The sequence below is a fragment of the Salvelinus namaycush genome, chromosome 24 (assembly GCF_016432855.1).
Source record: "Salvelinus namaycush isolate Seneca chromosome 24, SaNama_1.0, whole genome shotgun sequence".
In the NCBI taxonomy this organism is placed as follows: Eukaryota; Metazoa; Chordata; class Actinopteri; order Salmoniformes; family Salmonidae; genus Salvelinus; species Salvelinus namaycush.
This window is the reverse complement of record NC_052330.1, coordinates 10,675,552-10,690,979: the sequence shown is the minus strand read 5'-3', so window position 1 is coordinate 10,690,979 and position 15,428 is coordinate 10,675,552. Positions and strand designations below refer to the sequence as shown.

The 15,428-nt window shown below is 48.4% G+C and overlaps 1 protein-coding gene across 6 annotated transcripts in view; it reads left to right on the top strand.

Annotated features, from left to right (window-relative positions):
* Positions 1-15,428, top strand: part of LOC120019693 (protein 4.1-like) — a 97,815-nt gene that overhangs the window by 75,979 nt on the left and 6,408 nt on the right. The window contains exons 11-19 of one of the 6 annotated variants that reach the window (XM_038963083.1): positions 2,037-2,209; positions 5,060-5,154; positions 8,091-8,144; positions 8,277-8,309; positions 10,446-10,604; positions 12,528-12,590; positions 12,919-13,569; positions 14,718-14,846; positions 14,925-15,023. In XM_038963083.1, coding sequence (XP_038819011.1) covers positions 2,037-2,209; positions 5,060-5,154; positions 8,091-8,144; positions 8,277-8,309; positions 10,446-10,604; positions 12,528-12,590; positions 12,919-13,569; positions 14,718-14,846; positions 14,925-15,023 — 1,456 coding nt within the window. Of the gene's footprint in view, positions 1-2,036; positions 2,210-5,059; positions 5,155-8,090; positions 8,145-8,276; positions 8,310-8,898; positions 8,962-10,445; positions 10,605-12,527; positions 12,591-12,918; positions 13,570-14,717; positions 14,847-14,924; positions 15,024-15,428 lie in introns of all 6 variants that reach the window. The other 5 variants (XM_038963084.1, XM_038963085.1, XM_038963088.1 and 2 more) reach the window with 5 other exon arrangements.

Genomic DNA, 15,428 nt, shown 5'->3' with positions numbered 1-15,428 from the left:
GAAGAGCTAGGTCCTTTGAAGTCTGTTGTTTTTGAATGATTGCACCATTCGTTAAAATGTTCTGTTCCACCTTTTTAAATCCATCTACAGGCCCTTTCTAACCTGTTGACTCTGTGAAATGCGTGTCTAAGCTAACACAGACAGTCGGAGCCCATGTCAAACCACAGTGGAGCATGTTAAATTGCATTTCTCCCCACAGTCTGAAGTGTGTACCAACTGGAGTGTGTAATTGGCCAGTCTCTAGGGAGCACTAAGTTCCTCCGAGTCTTCCTGTCCAGTGAAAAGACTGAAGAGATGGAGCACAGTGGAGTGGAGCAAGGCCATTGTGCACTTATTTGTTTAAGCAGCTTCTCCGCCCGAGGCCTAAAGCCATGGCCATTATCATGCGCTTAAACTGTCTTCTTAGCGTCCGCTCTGCAGGGATGTATCATTAAGGAAGGAACTGTCCCCCACTGGGGATTAAGAATGAGCAAACATGTAATATCCTTTAGGAAAGCAGAGTCCCTCAGAGCCACTGATAGAGATGTGTCTTTCAACCGTGAAACCCCAACTTCTCCCTCCCAGATCAGCCCGTCCCTTGGGGGTTCATCTGTCTTGACATCATTTGAAACGCAACGCCCTATGGTTGGAATCACCCCAGCAACACATCACGTTAAATAAATCCCACCTGCTGTGCTTCGCAATGTTTGACAGTTTGTAAGAGGAGTGTCGGCCCATGACAAATTGGAAGCAGATTCGCCATGGAGATCCTCGGCTGTTTAATCGTGCTATGTTGTTCTGCTATGTTGTTCTTGGCACAGATGACAAGGAGGGGAGCCACTGCCTCAACAAATGCAAAGCAAAAAAATCACTCGCTGCCTTCAACTCAACCACTAATAGCCAAAAGCCCAATAGCACCTCTCTCCTCTGTTATTCAGATTCTCTGTGTGCTAAATCAACTCCTGATAATGACTCTCCTTAAACTGCCATCTGCTTAATGGTCTTGTACACTGATATCAATACCAATGAGGGCTTTAATCGGCCCGGTCATCGGGTTTGGGCCAAAGAGCTTGACCGAAGAGCTTGATCAAATAGCGGCTTCTTTTGGACTGTGGTGTGAAGGCATGATGTCATGTTAGACCCAGGGCCTGGCTGTGCTGGGATGGAGAAGTCGTGCCGGGGCTGCTGAGATCATGATGGAATCCACAGAGACCCTTACACACCAGCAGCACGCCCAGGGCCAGCGTGTTTGAATGGGGTTGAAATCAGCTCTGGCCTGCACGCCCCTGTGTTTAAACAACAGACCCCCGCCCCAATGTGCCTGTATAAGAGCAGAGAGCAATAGCCTCACTTTATGGACGCCACTGTGGCTAAACCTGACACCACTAGGACGACGCCAGAGACATCTGGACTGAGTGCCTCTCCCCTCTGCTCCAGCCTGCCGGCCCCTCAGGCTGGGCACAGGCCTGTTTGAAGGAACTTCTGCTCTGTGTGTGTGTGTGTGTGTGTGTGTGAGAGAGAGAGAAATGTCTGATTTAAGGGGCTCTGCGAAGTGAATGGGGAGAGCTGGACGGGCAGGAAAGCCCTGTCGCCATAGGAGATTAAGGATAGGGGCAGGGAGGTTTGCCACCAGCCCTCCCCCACTCCCACCTCTGTCTCCCGATAATATTTAGTCCCAAACACAGCTGTGACTCAGAGCAGAGCCAGCTAAGGGGAATAAGAGACGGCTAAATGTTCGGCGCCCTTTACAGCTATGTTTACTTACGGTCACTGACAAACAATGAGACTGTTGAATGGATCCCTTATACCTGCGTCTTCATGACTCATCCTTAGCCATTTCTGTGTGTAAATACAGCGGTTATGTTTATCACTTTGGCTTCAGCGGTTGGCCCAGTTTACTGGCATGAAATTTGATTTTTCATTTGGAAGAAAATCTAGTACTCTATCTACTCTCACGGTCTTCCAGTAAACTGAAACAAGTTTTGCATACTGCCACTAAACTGGATATGAAAAAGTTTTATAGTATTGATCTTATTCTGGTCCTATTCTCGCTCTAGGTTGATGACTCCAGAAGCGCCCACTAAAGCCAAGTTTCTCACGCTGGGCTCCAAGTTCCGATACAGTGGGCGGACCCAGGCCCAGACACGACAGGCCAGCACCCTCATCGACAGGCCGGCACCCTACTTCGAGCGCACCTCCAGCAAGCGTATCTCACGAAGCCTGGATGGAGGTAGGCCGTGGCACTAGACAAACACACACACATTTGGGATGCCGTATTACTATGCCCACTACCTTAAACTATGGGCTCCGCTGAGTCAGTCCATAGCTATCTCTGCAGGAGGAGTGGAGAGTGCTACTCAGTGGAATATGGCCTCTACACCCAGCTTTCACAAGCAGTAAGTATCTTTGTGACCATCAGGGAGCTCTCATTCAGTCCGCTCAAGGCAAACGCCGTAGGTGGCCGTCACAGAACCACCTCCTACCTCCGGCCTCGCCATTAAAGAGATATTTAGAGAAACTGCTGGGGAAACACTCCAAACCAGAGAGGGAGCGAGGAGGGAGCGTAACAAAGGACCCGCAAGATCAGAGGAAAACCATTACAGTGAGACGTACAAAAAGAAACACAACCCTGTTCAGATGTCTCTGTATGACCGCAATCCTCAACATGCCTCAGCATGCGCTCTGTTTCGTCCCGATCAACCGTTAACGTTTAGCGCACACTACACCATCCTCCTAGTTTGTTCAAACGGTCACGTCTAAAGTGTTTAGAGCGGAGCCAGCGTCCTGTACGGTGTCAGCCAGTGAGTGTGTGTAGCTAGCTGTATGCATTACTTCCTCCCCATCATGGGCATTTGGTTAGATATGGGAAATGGCTCCAACATCTGTTTCCCTTTGTTGGGAATGACTGTGGATGAATCCGGACTCATTCTTCTTGACCAGGGGATTTCAAAAGTGTTTCTATGGCTGGACCCGGGCTGTATACGTGACATTGTACATTTACCATGGGAAAGAAACTGTGCCACTAAAGCAATTGCACGCATGAAGGATGTTGTCAGTCCAAGGCCCACGTGAACTATTAGGCCTTTTTTCAACCATGAAAGTATTCTAGAACTTGCTCTGAGCAAAACTTAGTGTCTAGTTGATTTGGGGAATTAGACTGAAATGCAGTAGTACTGGACTGTAGCCTGCAAGCAGGCTGCCGTGAAGATTTTAATGCAGGTGATGCTGTAGCTGAAAGCGTTGTAGTAATTAAACCCGGGAATCTAAGCTTGAACATGTACGGTGGTTTCCTGTGACCGAAAGATTAGCGTGTAATATTGACCCATCGGCATTTTGCTTCCCACTACATCAGCACAAATCTAGGAGGAGAGTACTAGCTCGACAAACAGGAATCGCCAAATGAATGTTGGTTACTCAATACTCTACGTTGCCGTGAGTAGCCTACAACGATTGGATGAGACGAGGGCTTTTGCCACTCTTTCTCCCTCTGTCTAGCTTTTAGATCTGAAGGTACTAGGATAACTAAATCAAATATCCCAAATACCCTGAGTGCACCAGGGCCATTCATTACTCTACTCTACTCAGTCCAGCTGTGGGCTAACCTGGCCTGCTCTGGAATCTCCTTTCTTTGCTTCCTTCCCTCCTTTCCACTCCTGTATGTAGGTCCTCTCTGAGGAGCCTCTTGATCGTTCATCGTCAATGCTCTATACTATTAATTCCCTCTAGCTCCTCCGTAGTGGAGGCTATCAAGAGAAGAGACGGCGGGAACCATTTGTTCTCCGTCTGGCCAGCTGTGGAGTCTTCTCTGTGCTCTGAATGAGACAAAGATCTGGCCCCTGATTAGGGCCCCCAGACCCAGTAAGCCCCCAGAGCTTTAGAGAGAGTCACAGCTGGTATGGGACCGGGACTGGGATTCTGAACGAGATGGCGCTAGCTGAGGAGAATTTGGTTCTGGTTTCTGGATCAATTATTCTCTCTTCCCCCAACATATGGCACAACAATACAGGGAGTGGCGGCTGTGCTGTGGGTGGCACGTCAGTTACAGATGATAACAGGTTCCATATCACACCGCCTCCATATCAAACCCTCACAACTAAACCTCAAGAATCCATGAACGGACCACTCGGTCTGGTCTGCGTGTGTGTGTGTGTGTGTGTGTGTGTGTGTGTGTGTGTGTGTGTGTGTGTGTGTGTGTGTGTGTGTGTGTGTGTGTGTGTGTGTGTGTGTGTGTGTGTGTGTGTGTGTGTGTGTGTGTGTGTGTGTGTGTGTGTGTGTTGGCACTGCTAAATCCACTACTGTACACTACTGCTATTCATGACATGTCAATTACTGTAGTTTCACATAGATCTTGCATTTAACCAAAGAACTGATGCTGTGTCATTTTTCTCTGAGCTCTTTTCATCTGAATAGCTATTGGAAGTAGGCCTATACTATACCAAAACAAGTAGCCATGTCTGGTATGTACTATGAATCTGTGCAATCATGGTCTTCTCTCCTCCACAAAAGGCAGGGTAAAATAATCTTTCATATGAACCAGATTAAACTGTGCTCTGTGGTTAGAGTGCCCTCTGCTGGCCAGGCGTTGACTTTAGGACTGGGAATTGCCAGGGACCTCATGATATGTATTGTGATTCTCACGATTCTACATGTATTGCGATTTGATACTGCGATTGTATTGCAATCGCAGTATCAAATAGCTATTGATGTTCCAAACATATTGCTCAGCGTATGTCGGCTGCAGAGAGGCGAGAGAGCATGAGAAAATTAGTTTTCATTAGTCTTGGATAAAAAAAGGGCTGAAAACATGTTGGGTCTTTATTTATTTTTTATAGATGTAGAACAAGCTATAGGATGAAAAATACCAGAGTTTGAGCAGGTTTAGCCAACTAGTGCTAGCTAACGCTACCTAACAAAAAATGATAATGATATTGTGATATGTGACTGTCGATTTTATTTTTAGCACAAGTTCACATTAGAATTGATGTGCTGAACTGAATATCATTCGGAAGTATGCGTAAATGAATGGAGAATATAATTGTTATATAAAGCTGTGTGTGTTGTATCCTCTGTGCCCCTCTAGCTCCAGTGATTAACGTGACTGAGGCCCACGAGTCAGCCCCCACCTCTGGGGAGAACGGCAGGGAGCCTGGCCTGGAACTCTCCTCTGATTCCAAGGTGAGAGAGGAGGCAGGGCGATGTTCTCACTCAGTCTCTTCTCTTTCTAGGTAGAATGAAACATCCTGTTGTTGGCTCGGGAATGAATTGTCTGTCTGTTCCTAATCTCATTTGTCTCAAAGAAATGCCCCCAAGGTTTCACTACAGGGGAACTCAATTCATTGTATGTCTACTGTCTAGCTTAGAATAACTAGCCTATTGTTCTGTTCGTTAGATTGTATGTAAACCAACCAGTATAGTGACTTAATCTTTGTATATTTGGTTTTGTCACGTTCCCCGCCCCTCCTCAAAAGATCTACTGTGTAATGTGTTTCTTTGCGTTTTGACAAATCTACTGAACAAACCCCCTCATTCAGCCTAGTAGTCATACAACAGCCGCTGTAGCAGTGTATAGTTTAATTGAATTAGCTGGAGCTATAGGATGCCATTCTGAACTGTCTGCTCCGTGCCCCTGCTAGTTCCTATTCGAAGAGTTTAAGACTGGCTTGACATTTGGTAGCTGTATAAAGGATCTTATTCAGTCTTACAGTGAGTTGGCCATGAAAGCCATGTATTCAGTTCGTTATGTAACCTGTGGCACTGAGCGCAAAGAATTCAGAGGCTCATCTCTTCTGCAATAAAGCCCAGTTCATTGGGCACACTGTCTTAGTTGTACTAGGGGTAATGTATCCCGATAGGACCATGGGACCCCCCCCTCCCCCTTTGCCATTGTGATTATTAATCGAGACTCCACTAACTGGATTTTTGTCCGGCAGATGTTGTCCTGCCATGGCAGGGTAGATGTATGGTTCTCAGGGATTTATCTGGAAGTGAACATGTTGTTAAGAGGACAGAGCTCAAAAGTAATTGAGTTTTGAATTTGTTGTTCGAATGAGAACAACCAGAGTACGACGGTGCTCTAACTCGATCTCAAACACCTTGTTTTTGAGTTTCTTCCCCCCCGTTATCTCTTCTGACTTCAGTCTGCGTCTCTGTCCACTAATGATGCCAGCTCTAATCCTGTTGTACAGTTGTAGAATGTGACTGACCTCCCTCACACCCCACCCCCAGCACCCCCTGACCTTTGACCCCTGACCTTTTCCCACTGCCCCCTCTCTGTGACCTCTCGTCTGCACCCGTGTCACTCTGCTGCACCCCTGACTTGACATGTCTCACTGACTAATAGTGTGTTTCTCTCTCTCCCCCTCTCCTCTCTTTTCCTGTGCACTCTATCCTGTTACTGTTTTATAATTTCTCACACACATTTATTTTATTTTATGGGTTGTGATTTTGCTTGCGTTTCCCCTACTCGCCCCTCCCTGCATGGTGTCTACATGTGGACTGCTCTCTTTATCTCTCTGCGGCGGGGAAACGATGGTCCCTCACTGTGCAGTCTATCTTCATGTTCCCCCTGTCCTTCTCCTCCTCCTCCTCAATCTCATCCCTCCCCCCCACCCTGGACACCATCTCTGAGCTGGACGTTCTGTCCGACATCTCGGAGGACGGGGACAGGGACTACCCGGGTATCTGGGACCCTGATTGTACCCAGCAGCAGCATGCAGACAGCTTGGCTGCAGCAGAGCAGTACCATCACCAGCCTCTAGAGGCCTCTCCTCCCCCCTCCCCCCTGGCATGTAGCTCAGAGCCCCAGGAAGGGTCACCTGCCCAGGCCAAGGCTGCCGCTCAATCCAGGCTGGGCTTCTCCCTGCTGGGCATGTTGACGGGCCTGCGCCTGGGCTTCCTTCCCTTCTCTTTGCTGGATGAGGACGGCTACCTCTGCTTTCCCAGTCTGCCCCAGGACTGTGCTGCCTGCTTGGTCCCCGTGGGGTTGCAGCGCTTCCTGCCCCTCTCCTCCACCTCCCTGGTGCCCTCCTTCATGTTCATCTTGGCTGTGCTGCTGTCTGCCTCCCAGTCCCTGGCTCTGGCCTTGCTCCTGGCCCTGCCCCTGGCCTTGTCGCTGTGCTATCTGGAGCCCAAGGCACCCGCCCCCGTGGCCAGGCTCTGCTCAGACAAAAACACTGACACACACACTTCCCTGCTGCAGGAAGAGCTGTGTGACCAGCTGTGTGACCCTGCTGCCTAAAGACCGCTACGACACTTTACGCCAACGCAGCGACGGCGCGTCGTTCTCTACGTACTTCTACACACTATTTTGTGCGTGTCAAATTTTGGAACGAGTCGTATACGACGCTCTGTCACTTTGTTTGCGTAGGGTGTGTAGGGGCCTTAAGTGGCACCATGTCACTACCTCACCTCCGTGTTCTGCACTCCCTCCCTGTTATGTTTCTCTCTCCGTTTTCCTTCTCCAAACCCTTTGATTTTCTGTGTAAAATGACCAAATTGAATTGTAATCTTTCGCCAATCTCCAGAGATCTTAAATTAGAAATCATATTGTACTGGTATTGGCTGCTCTGTCATGAATCCTTTTCGTTAAATGAATAAGAGGAAAAGGATACCGTGTACAACTTTTTAGTGTTGTAAAATGATAAATTCCTGTCATCATACGTTTGGCTGGAAATGTTGATAAACCGCTAGATGTGTGAATATGTTCAGTATATGTCTGTTATCAAGCTACTTCTGGCCTATAAGGACGTTATTGCAGTGTTTCACTCCCTGCCCCTGTCCTGATCAGTGTTATTAGTCGCCATTTAATATGCCAGAGTTTCTCACAATTTTTTGAAAACAGTAAAAAAAAAAAACAAGGTAGAAAATACAAGGTAAAATCAGCTGTACACAGAAACGAGACCAGACCGTCGCCCAGTATCCCAGCCAAGGCCAGCATGTGCATCCCCCCCCCCGTCTCATTCATGCCTTACTCTCATGTGGGCGGAGCCTGGCTGCTCCTCCCTCAGTCACATGACATCGCCCCGTTATGTGGTGCTGCTGGGAATCAGCCTTTCCCATCAGCCATTTCACCTTCTCTTTCTCCCAACAAAAACCATTCCCACTACATGCAGGTAGAGGAGGAGCCTAGCGAAGGGGCGGTGGCCACACCTACTGAGGGCACTGAGGTCTGTGAGGGCGGCGGCCATCTTTGCCGTCGTACTGCACCTTTTAAGATGATCTATAATACCATTTATACAGAGAGATATGGGCAGTGCAGGTGTCAAACTAACATGTCCTTTTCTCCTTGGCACTCATAGATGAAAGTAGATGAGCCAGACTCCTCCCAACAGGTTGATTTGATTGGTTGTTTGATGGTGTATTTGTCTGTAAATCAGCTGGGGTTTTCCACATCCTCTCTGCGCCTCATTTTGTAGCCTGGGTTTGACTTTTGCTGCAGGAATGTATGCTTTGTTGTTGATATCTTTTTTTTTGTGCTGGTGCCACTGATCTGGGATGTATTTGGTGTGTTTTATTTCCAGGGGGAAAAGGAGTACAACACACTGCTGTCCAACCACGCGCCACCAAAGCTGCACATAATACGGTTTAGGACATTGTTCAGGATAGGCTTGCCTTAGCAGCAGCATTCTAAGGGTTAACACCCAAATGAGCTCCACATTGCGAGGACTAAGTGTTCTCTATGTCCACGTTTTAGTATTAGAGTTGATCACTACACAGCTAAGGTGAAGTGTGGTTTGGAGAGGGTCCGTTCTGGTCTGCCCTGACCACTACTGGACGTCCAGTGTGCTTGTGGCCCTGTCCCCACAGCCTCTGTACTGGAGCTGTCCTGACTGCACAGGTTCTCACCTCTGGCTGCATTTTATTTCCTCATTTTTAAATTTTTGCACAAATGCCTCATGTCTTCATTTTTTGATTCCACAGAGCGGAAAGTTGAGAGTGCAGGGGGAAAATATATATGTCAGACATAGCAATTTAATGTTGGAGGTTGGTATGACTATGATGACTATTGGCGCCTAACTAAAGGGAATCAAAGCCCAAGCCTGTGTCCTCTTGGCTCCTGTCCCAGGCTGACTACTCCAGTCTACCTCTCACTCTCAGGCTCTGTGTGTGTGATTGTGTGTGTTTGAACACCAATGCATGATTCTGCATGAGGGATGGGGATTGGGTGCATGTCTGACCCAACAGGGTTTGGTGTTTAGTGGGGTGAGGGTGGCCGCTGATTACCGGCCTATTATTATTATTTTTGAACATATTATTTAGTATTTTCCGGTGATATCCGACTAATATTGTTTCCCTAACCCATTTAGGGATTTTCCTGCTTTGGTTGGCTTGATTTGAGTTTTGAATTTGTAATGGTACAATAACAAACTAAACCTGCCCCCAAAACGTGGAACTGCCATGATGCCTTATGCCATGTAATTACTAGAATGTCTTTTTACGCTATTAAACGTAAATAAACTACACTTTTATTATGACCTTCCCTTACCGAGGTCACGATAGGAGAAATTACCTGGAATATACTCATGAAGTGTAGATAATGAGAACAGTGTTTCAAACCTTCTGGAGTATGTTGAATGGAAATTAAAAAGAATATGTAAATGTATTTAAAGTGAAGCCACACTCTGTCACTTATCACCATGGCAACAGCATGTGCCTTATGCCATGTATAATTTCACACCTGTCGAAATGTGACTACGAGACGCATTTAAAGCTAAATGGTCAAAATTGGTCCCTCTGATTGGGTTCCATTGGCAGTTCCATGTTTTTGTCTTTCACGTTGTAGGCTACTACTGAACTAAAGGGTTAAACTCTTGACAAAGCCTCACCTCACTGATGCCTCTCTCTCATCACAACCTTTGATCAGTGTGGATGTTTTCTACATCGTCCAATTCTCTAAAAGGGCTCACAACGAGTTGAAATCGGACTGCTTTTAATTGGATATCGTTATCCGTTAGAGTGAGGTCACGATTGGGACGATGTGTGGCCATTATTTCTTAGTCTCACTAAATACAGTGAAGAAACGGTGCGACTACCAGCCTGTACATTCTGTGGAGTGATAGCGCCTCCTGGTGGCTCATAAGGAAATGCCCTCATTACTTGGAGCTAGGTCTCCTTGGTCAAACTAGGCTCATAATTGTAATATTTGTATTCATATTTACGGATCCCATACAAGTTTGTAATTAAGCCATATGAAAGTTCACATGTTCAAAAAATTATGTATTTTATTTATTTATTTGAGCCGACTGTGAGGTAGGAAACAGCGACAAACGCCTATAATTCTGAATGCGGTCACAAATAGTACACCCATACACACACTAAAACTAGCCATACACGGGCAGTCAGTGAGGCTTGGCGTCCATCCTGTTACTGTCATGGTTTCCAGACTAATGTAGCTGTTGTCCATTGTTGTTGTCCCCTCTCCTCACCCCCCACCATGGCTATGTGTGGCGTCCTGCTGGCACCACTAGGACCTGGATAAGACTCAGGAGGATGTTTTGAAACATCAGGCTAGCATTAGCGAGTTAAAGCGCAGTTTTATGGAGGCCACCCCTGAGCCGCGTCCCAGTCAGTGGGAAAAGCGCCTCACAGCCAGCCCGGCTACCAGCCTGCGTCTGCAGGCCCAAGGGGTACGTGTCCAGCCGTGTCCTACCGTCAGTCCTCCTGTTCCGCCAGCCTGCCTGCATCTCCTCTACTCTCCTCCCTGTCTCCACCTCTCTCTGAACTGTCTCTAGCCTGCCGGGAGGCCCTGACTCCACCCTCCTTCCCCTGGTTCTGCCTCTCTTGATGTTGTATTATGATGTGACCGTTGGGACGTAGAAACAACACCATTCCTCCTCCCTCTCTCTCTGTGGTCCTAATTCCACTAACTCAGCAATCCCCCCCCCCCCCCCCCCCCCACACTGCTATCCCGAACAGATGGGTAGACCACTCTCTAAGAATAACACCTGTCAGTCCTCTACACGTCACTAGAGTACACTGCTCTCTCTCTCCCGCACCTCCCTCTGACTGTTAAGTGGATTTAATGATATTACCCATAATCCCAACTGTCACACGGGGTCCTCTGTGGGCTCCTCTATCTGCCTGTAAATGCCATTCTTCTTTTGTCAGCCAATGGCTGAGCCAGCTCCTCTTCTCCCTCAGCCAATGGCTGGCTGAGTTTATCTCGTTACTGTTGCTGTTATGAACGGTCAGCTTCCGATCGGATTAGTTCTCTGGCTGACTGTCCACATCTTAAGCACTCTGATCTCTTGTATTTCTGTCCTGAGCCGTAGATGCATGTTATGTCAGACTGCACCACCCAATGTTCTTCCGCTCTTTTGTTTTTCTGCGCTCAAGTTTTGCCCTGCCTATTATGTTTGATGGTGCACAGAGTAAGCGGTTTTATTTGCCCACTGTTATTGTGACTTTCCTAGAGCTGTCCAAAGTGTGCTTTTCTTTCTTTGAGCTGCAACTTTCACTGCTGAATTTCACAACTCTGTGCGTACTGTCTTTCACGTACACTTGTGTGTCGGTGTAACCTGTGTGATAAACCGAGTGTGTGTGTGTGTTGTCTGTGTTACCGACGTGTGCTGCCTCATTCCTAGAACGCACACCTCCACCACCCCCGTCTCAAAACTGCACTCAATCACTCTGCTCGATCACTCAGCCACTGTATAGTTTTAAGGGCACTTCTATATCTTCTGTTTTGTTGCACTGTGTGTGTAGACTAGCTTGTGAATGTGATGACTCTTCTTCTCTTCTCTCCAGTAATGTTTGTCCTTCCTCTAACTCTGACATCTTTGCTTTGTCATTCTCTAACCTGTGTAGAGCTTGGAAGAGGAAATGACCTCCATTTTATTCAGTAAATTTGCCTGCGAGTCTGGTCTAGTTGATCCCGGCTGCACTACCACTAGGCGAGCAGCAGAGGGCGCTGTAGTCACTGCGTCTGGCCCTCTGGTCTCAGCTCTACTCACTACCGAGGTGCTCCTCAGTACAGATGAATCAAAAACAACAAAACATCAGGTCGCTACCCATGCGACAACTAATGTATTGTCCCATGGTGCATCTCTCTAACTCTGCCACACCAAGTTCATGACCAGTCCAGACTACCACACAATCAAAGTAGTATCACCTATTATGGTGACTAGTTGTGTTGGCTTGGCAGTGCACAATATAATGCAAATAGAGTATATGCAGATGACTTACTCATTTTGCACACACGCTGTAAGAGATTATAGAGCAAACAAGGCTGGCCATAAACTTTGGCATGAATATTTTCTTGTCATTTCATACGCTTCTGTCAATTGCCATTTCTTTCTTTGAATTGTTGTGTTCTGTCTCATTTGAGTGGACAGTGTTACTAAATGTGTTTATATGCTATAGAACTGTTAAAGGTTCCCTTCCTACAGATGGGTAGTGAGGTGGTTATGTTTTGTGCATGTGAGGGAGAGACAGTCTCTCTCTCCTAACCCGGAGAACCTGTACAGTGCTATGGTAACCGTAGTGATTCCTGATGTCATGCTGATGTGTGTGAGTGACCGCTGCCTGTTGGTTGCCTTTACGTTCCACAGAGATGCCCCCCATCCAGAACACAGGAGTCTCTCCCTGACCTCACGGTGGACACGGTCGCCAAGGTGGTCCTCCTCCCCCCCCCCATCTAACACTGCCCCTGCCCCTCCTCCATCTCCCCCACACATATAGTTAACTTCCAGCTCATCTCTCCTTTTTCATTTCAGCCATCTCTTCTTCCAGCCATCCATCTCTCTATTTCTCTCTCCTTTTTCTGGTTGCTGTTACGCTGCTCGTTCTCCATCTGTTGCCATTTCCATCCGTCCTTATATTCGTTGCGTTGCCTTTTTTTCAGTTGGTGGTGTCGTTGTTCTTTGTTGGGTTGTGTGGTCATCTTTTACGTCTTTGTTGTTCTCTCTCCATCCCGTTTGTTGTTTTTGTTCTCTGGTGTAGAGTGCAGATGATAAACAGAAATCCGGCGAGGCGGCATGGCAGGCAGCAGAGGTTGAGATAGAAGAGACGGTAGTTGTCGAGGAGATCAGGGTGGCCCCCAAAGGCTCCGTCACCGCCACCACCCCTGAGGTGATCACCCCCGTCGCCGTGGAGACTGAGGTCAAGAAGCCCAAGGAGGAAGTTAAGGAGGAGCAGAAGAGGCCTGTGAGCGTGTCCTCGGACAGTGAGGAGGAGGAGGAGGAGGAGGAGGCGGGGGAGTACCATCCGCAAGTCACCGTCAGCGCCTCAGTGGACCAGATCAAAGAAGAGCCCGAGGAAGAAGAAGAGGAGGAGGAACAGCAAGTCAATGAAGAGCCAGTTGCAGAACCAGAACCATTCCCAGAGCCAGTGGTCGAGGTAAAGGCCCAGCCTGTCCCTGCAGTAGTGGAAGAAACCTCCGCGACAGAACCACAACTAGCCCCTGTGGCGGAGGAGAGCCCCGAGGACATCCTGGTTACCCCTGACGAGGCCCCTAACGGGCATGCCGAGTCCCCTGAGGGCCATCCCGGCCCCGTGGCCCTGGAAGAGGAGGAGGAGGAGGAGCCCAGAGTCAATGGGGACGCGTCTCACTCCGAGACAGAGCGCCTCCCCCAGGTTATTTGTTGCTCTGAGGTAAATTAATGGCTGCCGTCTCCCAGACCTGCGTAGTGCAGAGCACGGCCCGTCGCCTAGCCTACTGCTGCATACTACGCACTTCTGACCACCACCCACCTACCTACCTACCTACTACATACCTAGCTACCTACCTACCTTCATATTGTACCTGCCTGCTGCTTCTCTACGCTGTCTGTCCGTGCTTCTGTCGCTCAGCACCTGAGCGCCACAGCAACGGAAGGCTGAAGTCCTTTCACCTGCACAGCGGTCGCTTGGGCTAATTTTCGCTAAAGGAAGTTAAATGATAAGTGATAATCGTAAGAAGTAATGTCTAACATCCCCCAAGCAGCACCTTCCGTTGTGCATCTGTGCCAAATCTCTGCCCTACTCTACTGTGGATCTGTCCCCCAGACTACTTCACTGTAATCATCGCCACCTCTCAGTCCACCACGTTTCTGTTGGTGTTTTGTTTTTACTTTACATTATACATACTGTGAGCACGTATACATACATATACACTGTACATATGTGTGTGTCGGCCCTGGTCCCTGTGTTTGTGAACGCACTGGCAGAGATGGCGCTGAGAATTGCGTAGGAGTGGAGGCATTGTTGTGCAATGCGCGCGTGTGTGTGTTACAGCATGTGAAGTGTGTCCCCTTGCCTGTATTGGGTCTTTATTTGGTTAAGTTCTTGGTTGAGATGAGTCACTGGCATTAATTGGGTTTTTGTCTCTGCCGTGACGGTCTTCAAGGACTCGTCCTCCCAACCACTTACTTAAATGTCACGCCGTTCATTTGTGGGAAAGTCAATGCATGTCTGTATCGTGCTGTGCTGTTGGTCGCCTGTGGCAAAGATCAAAGCAAAAATGCATTGTACCGTTACATCAGAGTTCCAAAAACCTCTATTATTTGCTTCGTTTGCTTCATTTTGCATTTTCAGTTGGTAACTTTGCTTGCATGCGCTTGGTTGCATGGTTACGCCAAAGGCATTGTCGTTTATAGTTCTGTGCATTTTTGTAACGTTCATTTGCAGCCCGTGCGTGAGTTCTGTTCCTACTTCTTTAGAGGTTGTGCTCTGTTTGCCTTTGCCCTTGGCTTGGTATATGAGAAGTGTGGGTCTCTGTCGTGACTCTCTCTCCCCCTACCCCCCCCCCCCCCCCCCCCCAGCCACCCGTGGTGAAGACCGAGATGGTGACCATCTCAGACACGTTTGCGGCCCAGAAGACCGAGATTGCCACTAAGGAGGTTCCCATCGTGCACACCGAGACAAAGACCATCACGTACGAGGCTGCACAGGTAGGCCCGCTACCACTAAACGGCTAGTGTTCAGACGGGTGATATGACGCTCTAACTGGCTCCGTGTGTGTTCTCCAGCTGGACGGCAGCGGAGACGGCGAACCAGGCGTTCTCATGACGGCCCAAACCATTACCTCGGAGTCACTGTGCACCACCACCACCACACACATCACCAAGGTAACTACACGTCACCACAGTGACCCCACGCGTCACCATGGTAACCTCACAGCCGCACACTTCGCTGTGGCAGCGCACGCTTCGCCATGGCAACCACACACTTTGTCATGGTAACCTCAAAGCCACATCCATCAGCAAGGTAACAGCCCAGCTCTCCCTGGTCTATTGTGTAAACACCATGGTATGTAGACTGTGGACTCTGTGGCAGGGAGGATTGGATTCCCATCTGGCAGCATTATTCTGTGTAATCTGTGTGCAAATGTAGAGCAGCCTGCTCTGTAGTCTGTTGTGTTGATGCTTGGGGCTGTGACTGGCACCTACCCAGCCCAGGCAGAATTCCTCTGTTGTGACTTGGTGCAGACTCATAGATGCCAAACCCCAGGCCAAGTTTGTGTGCCGCACCTG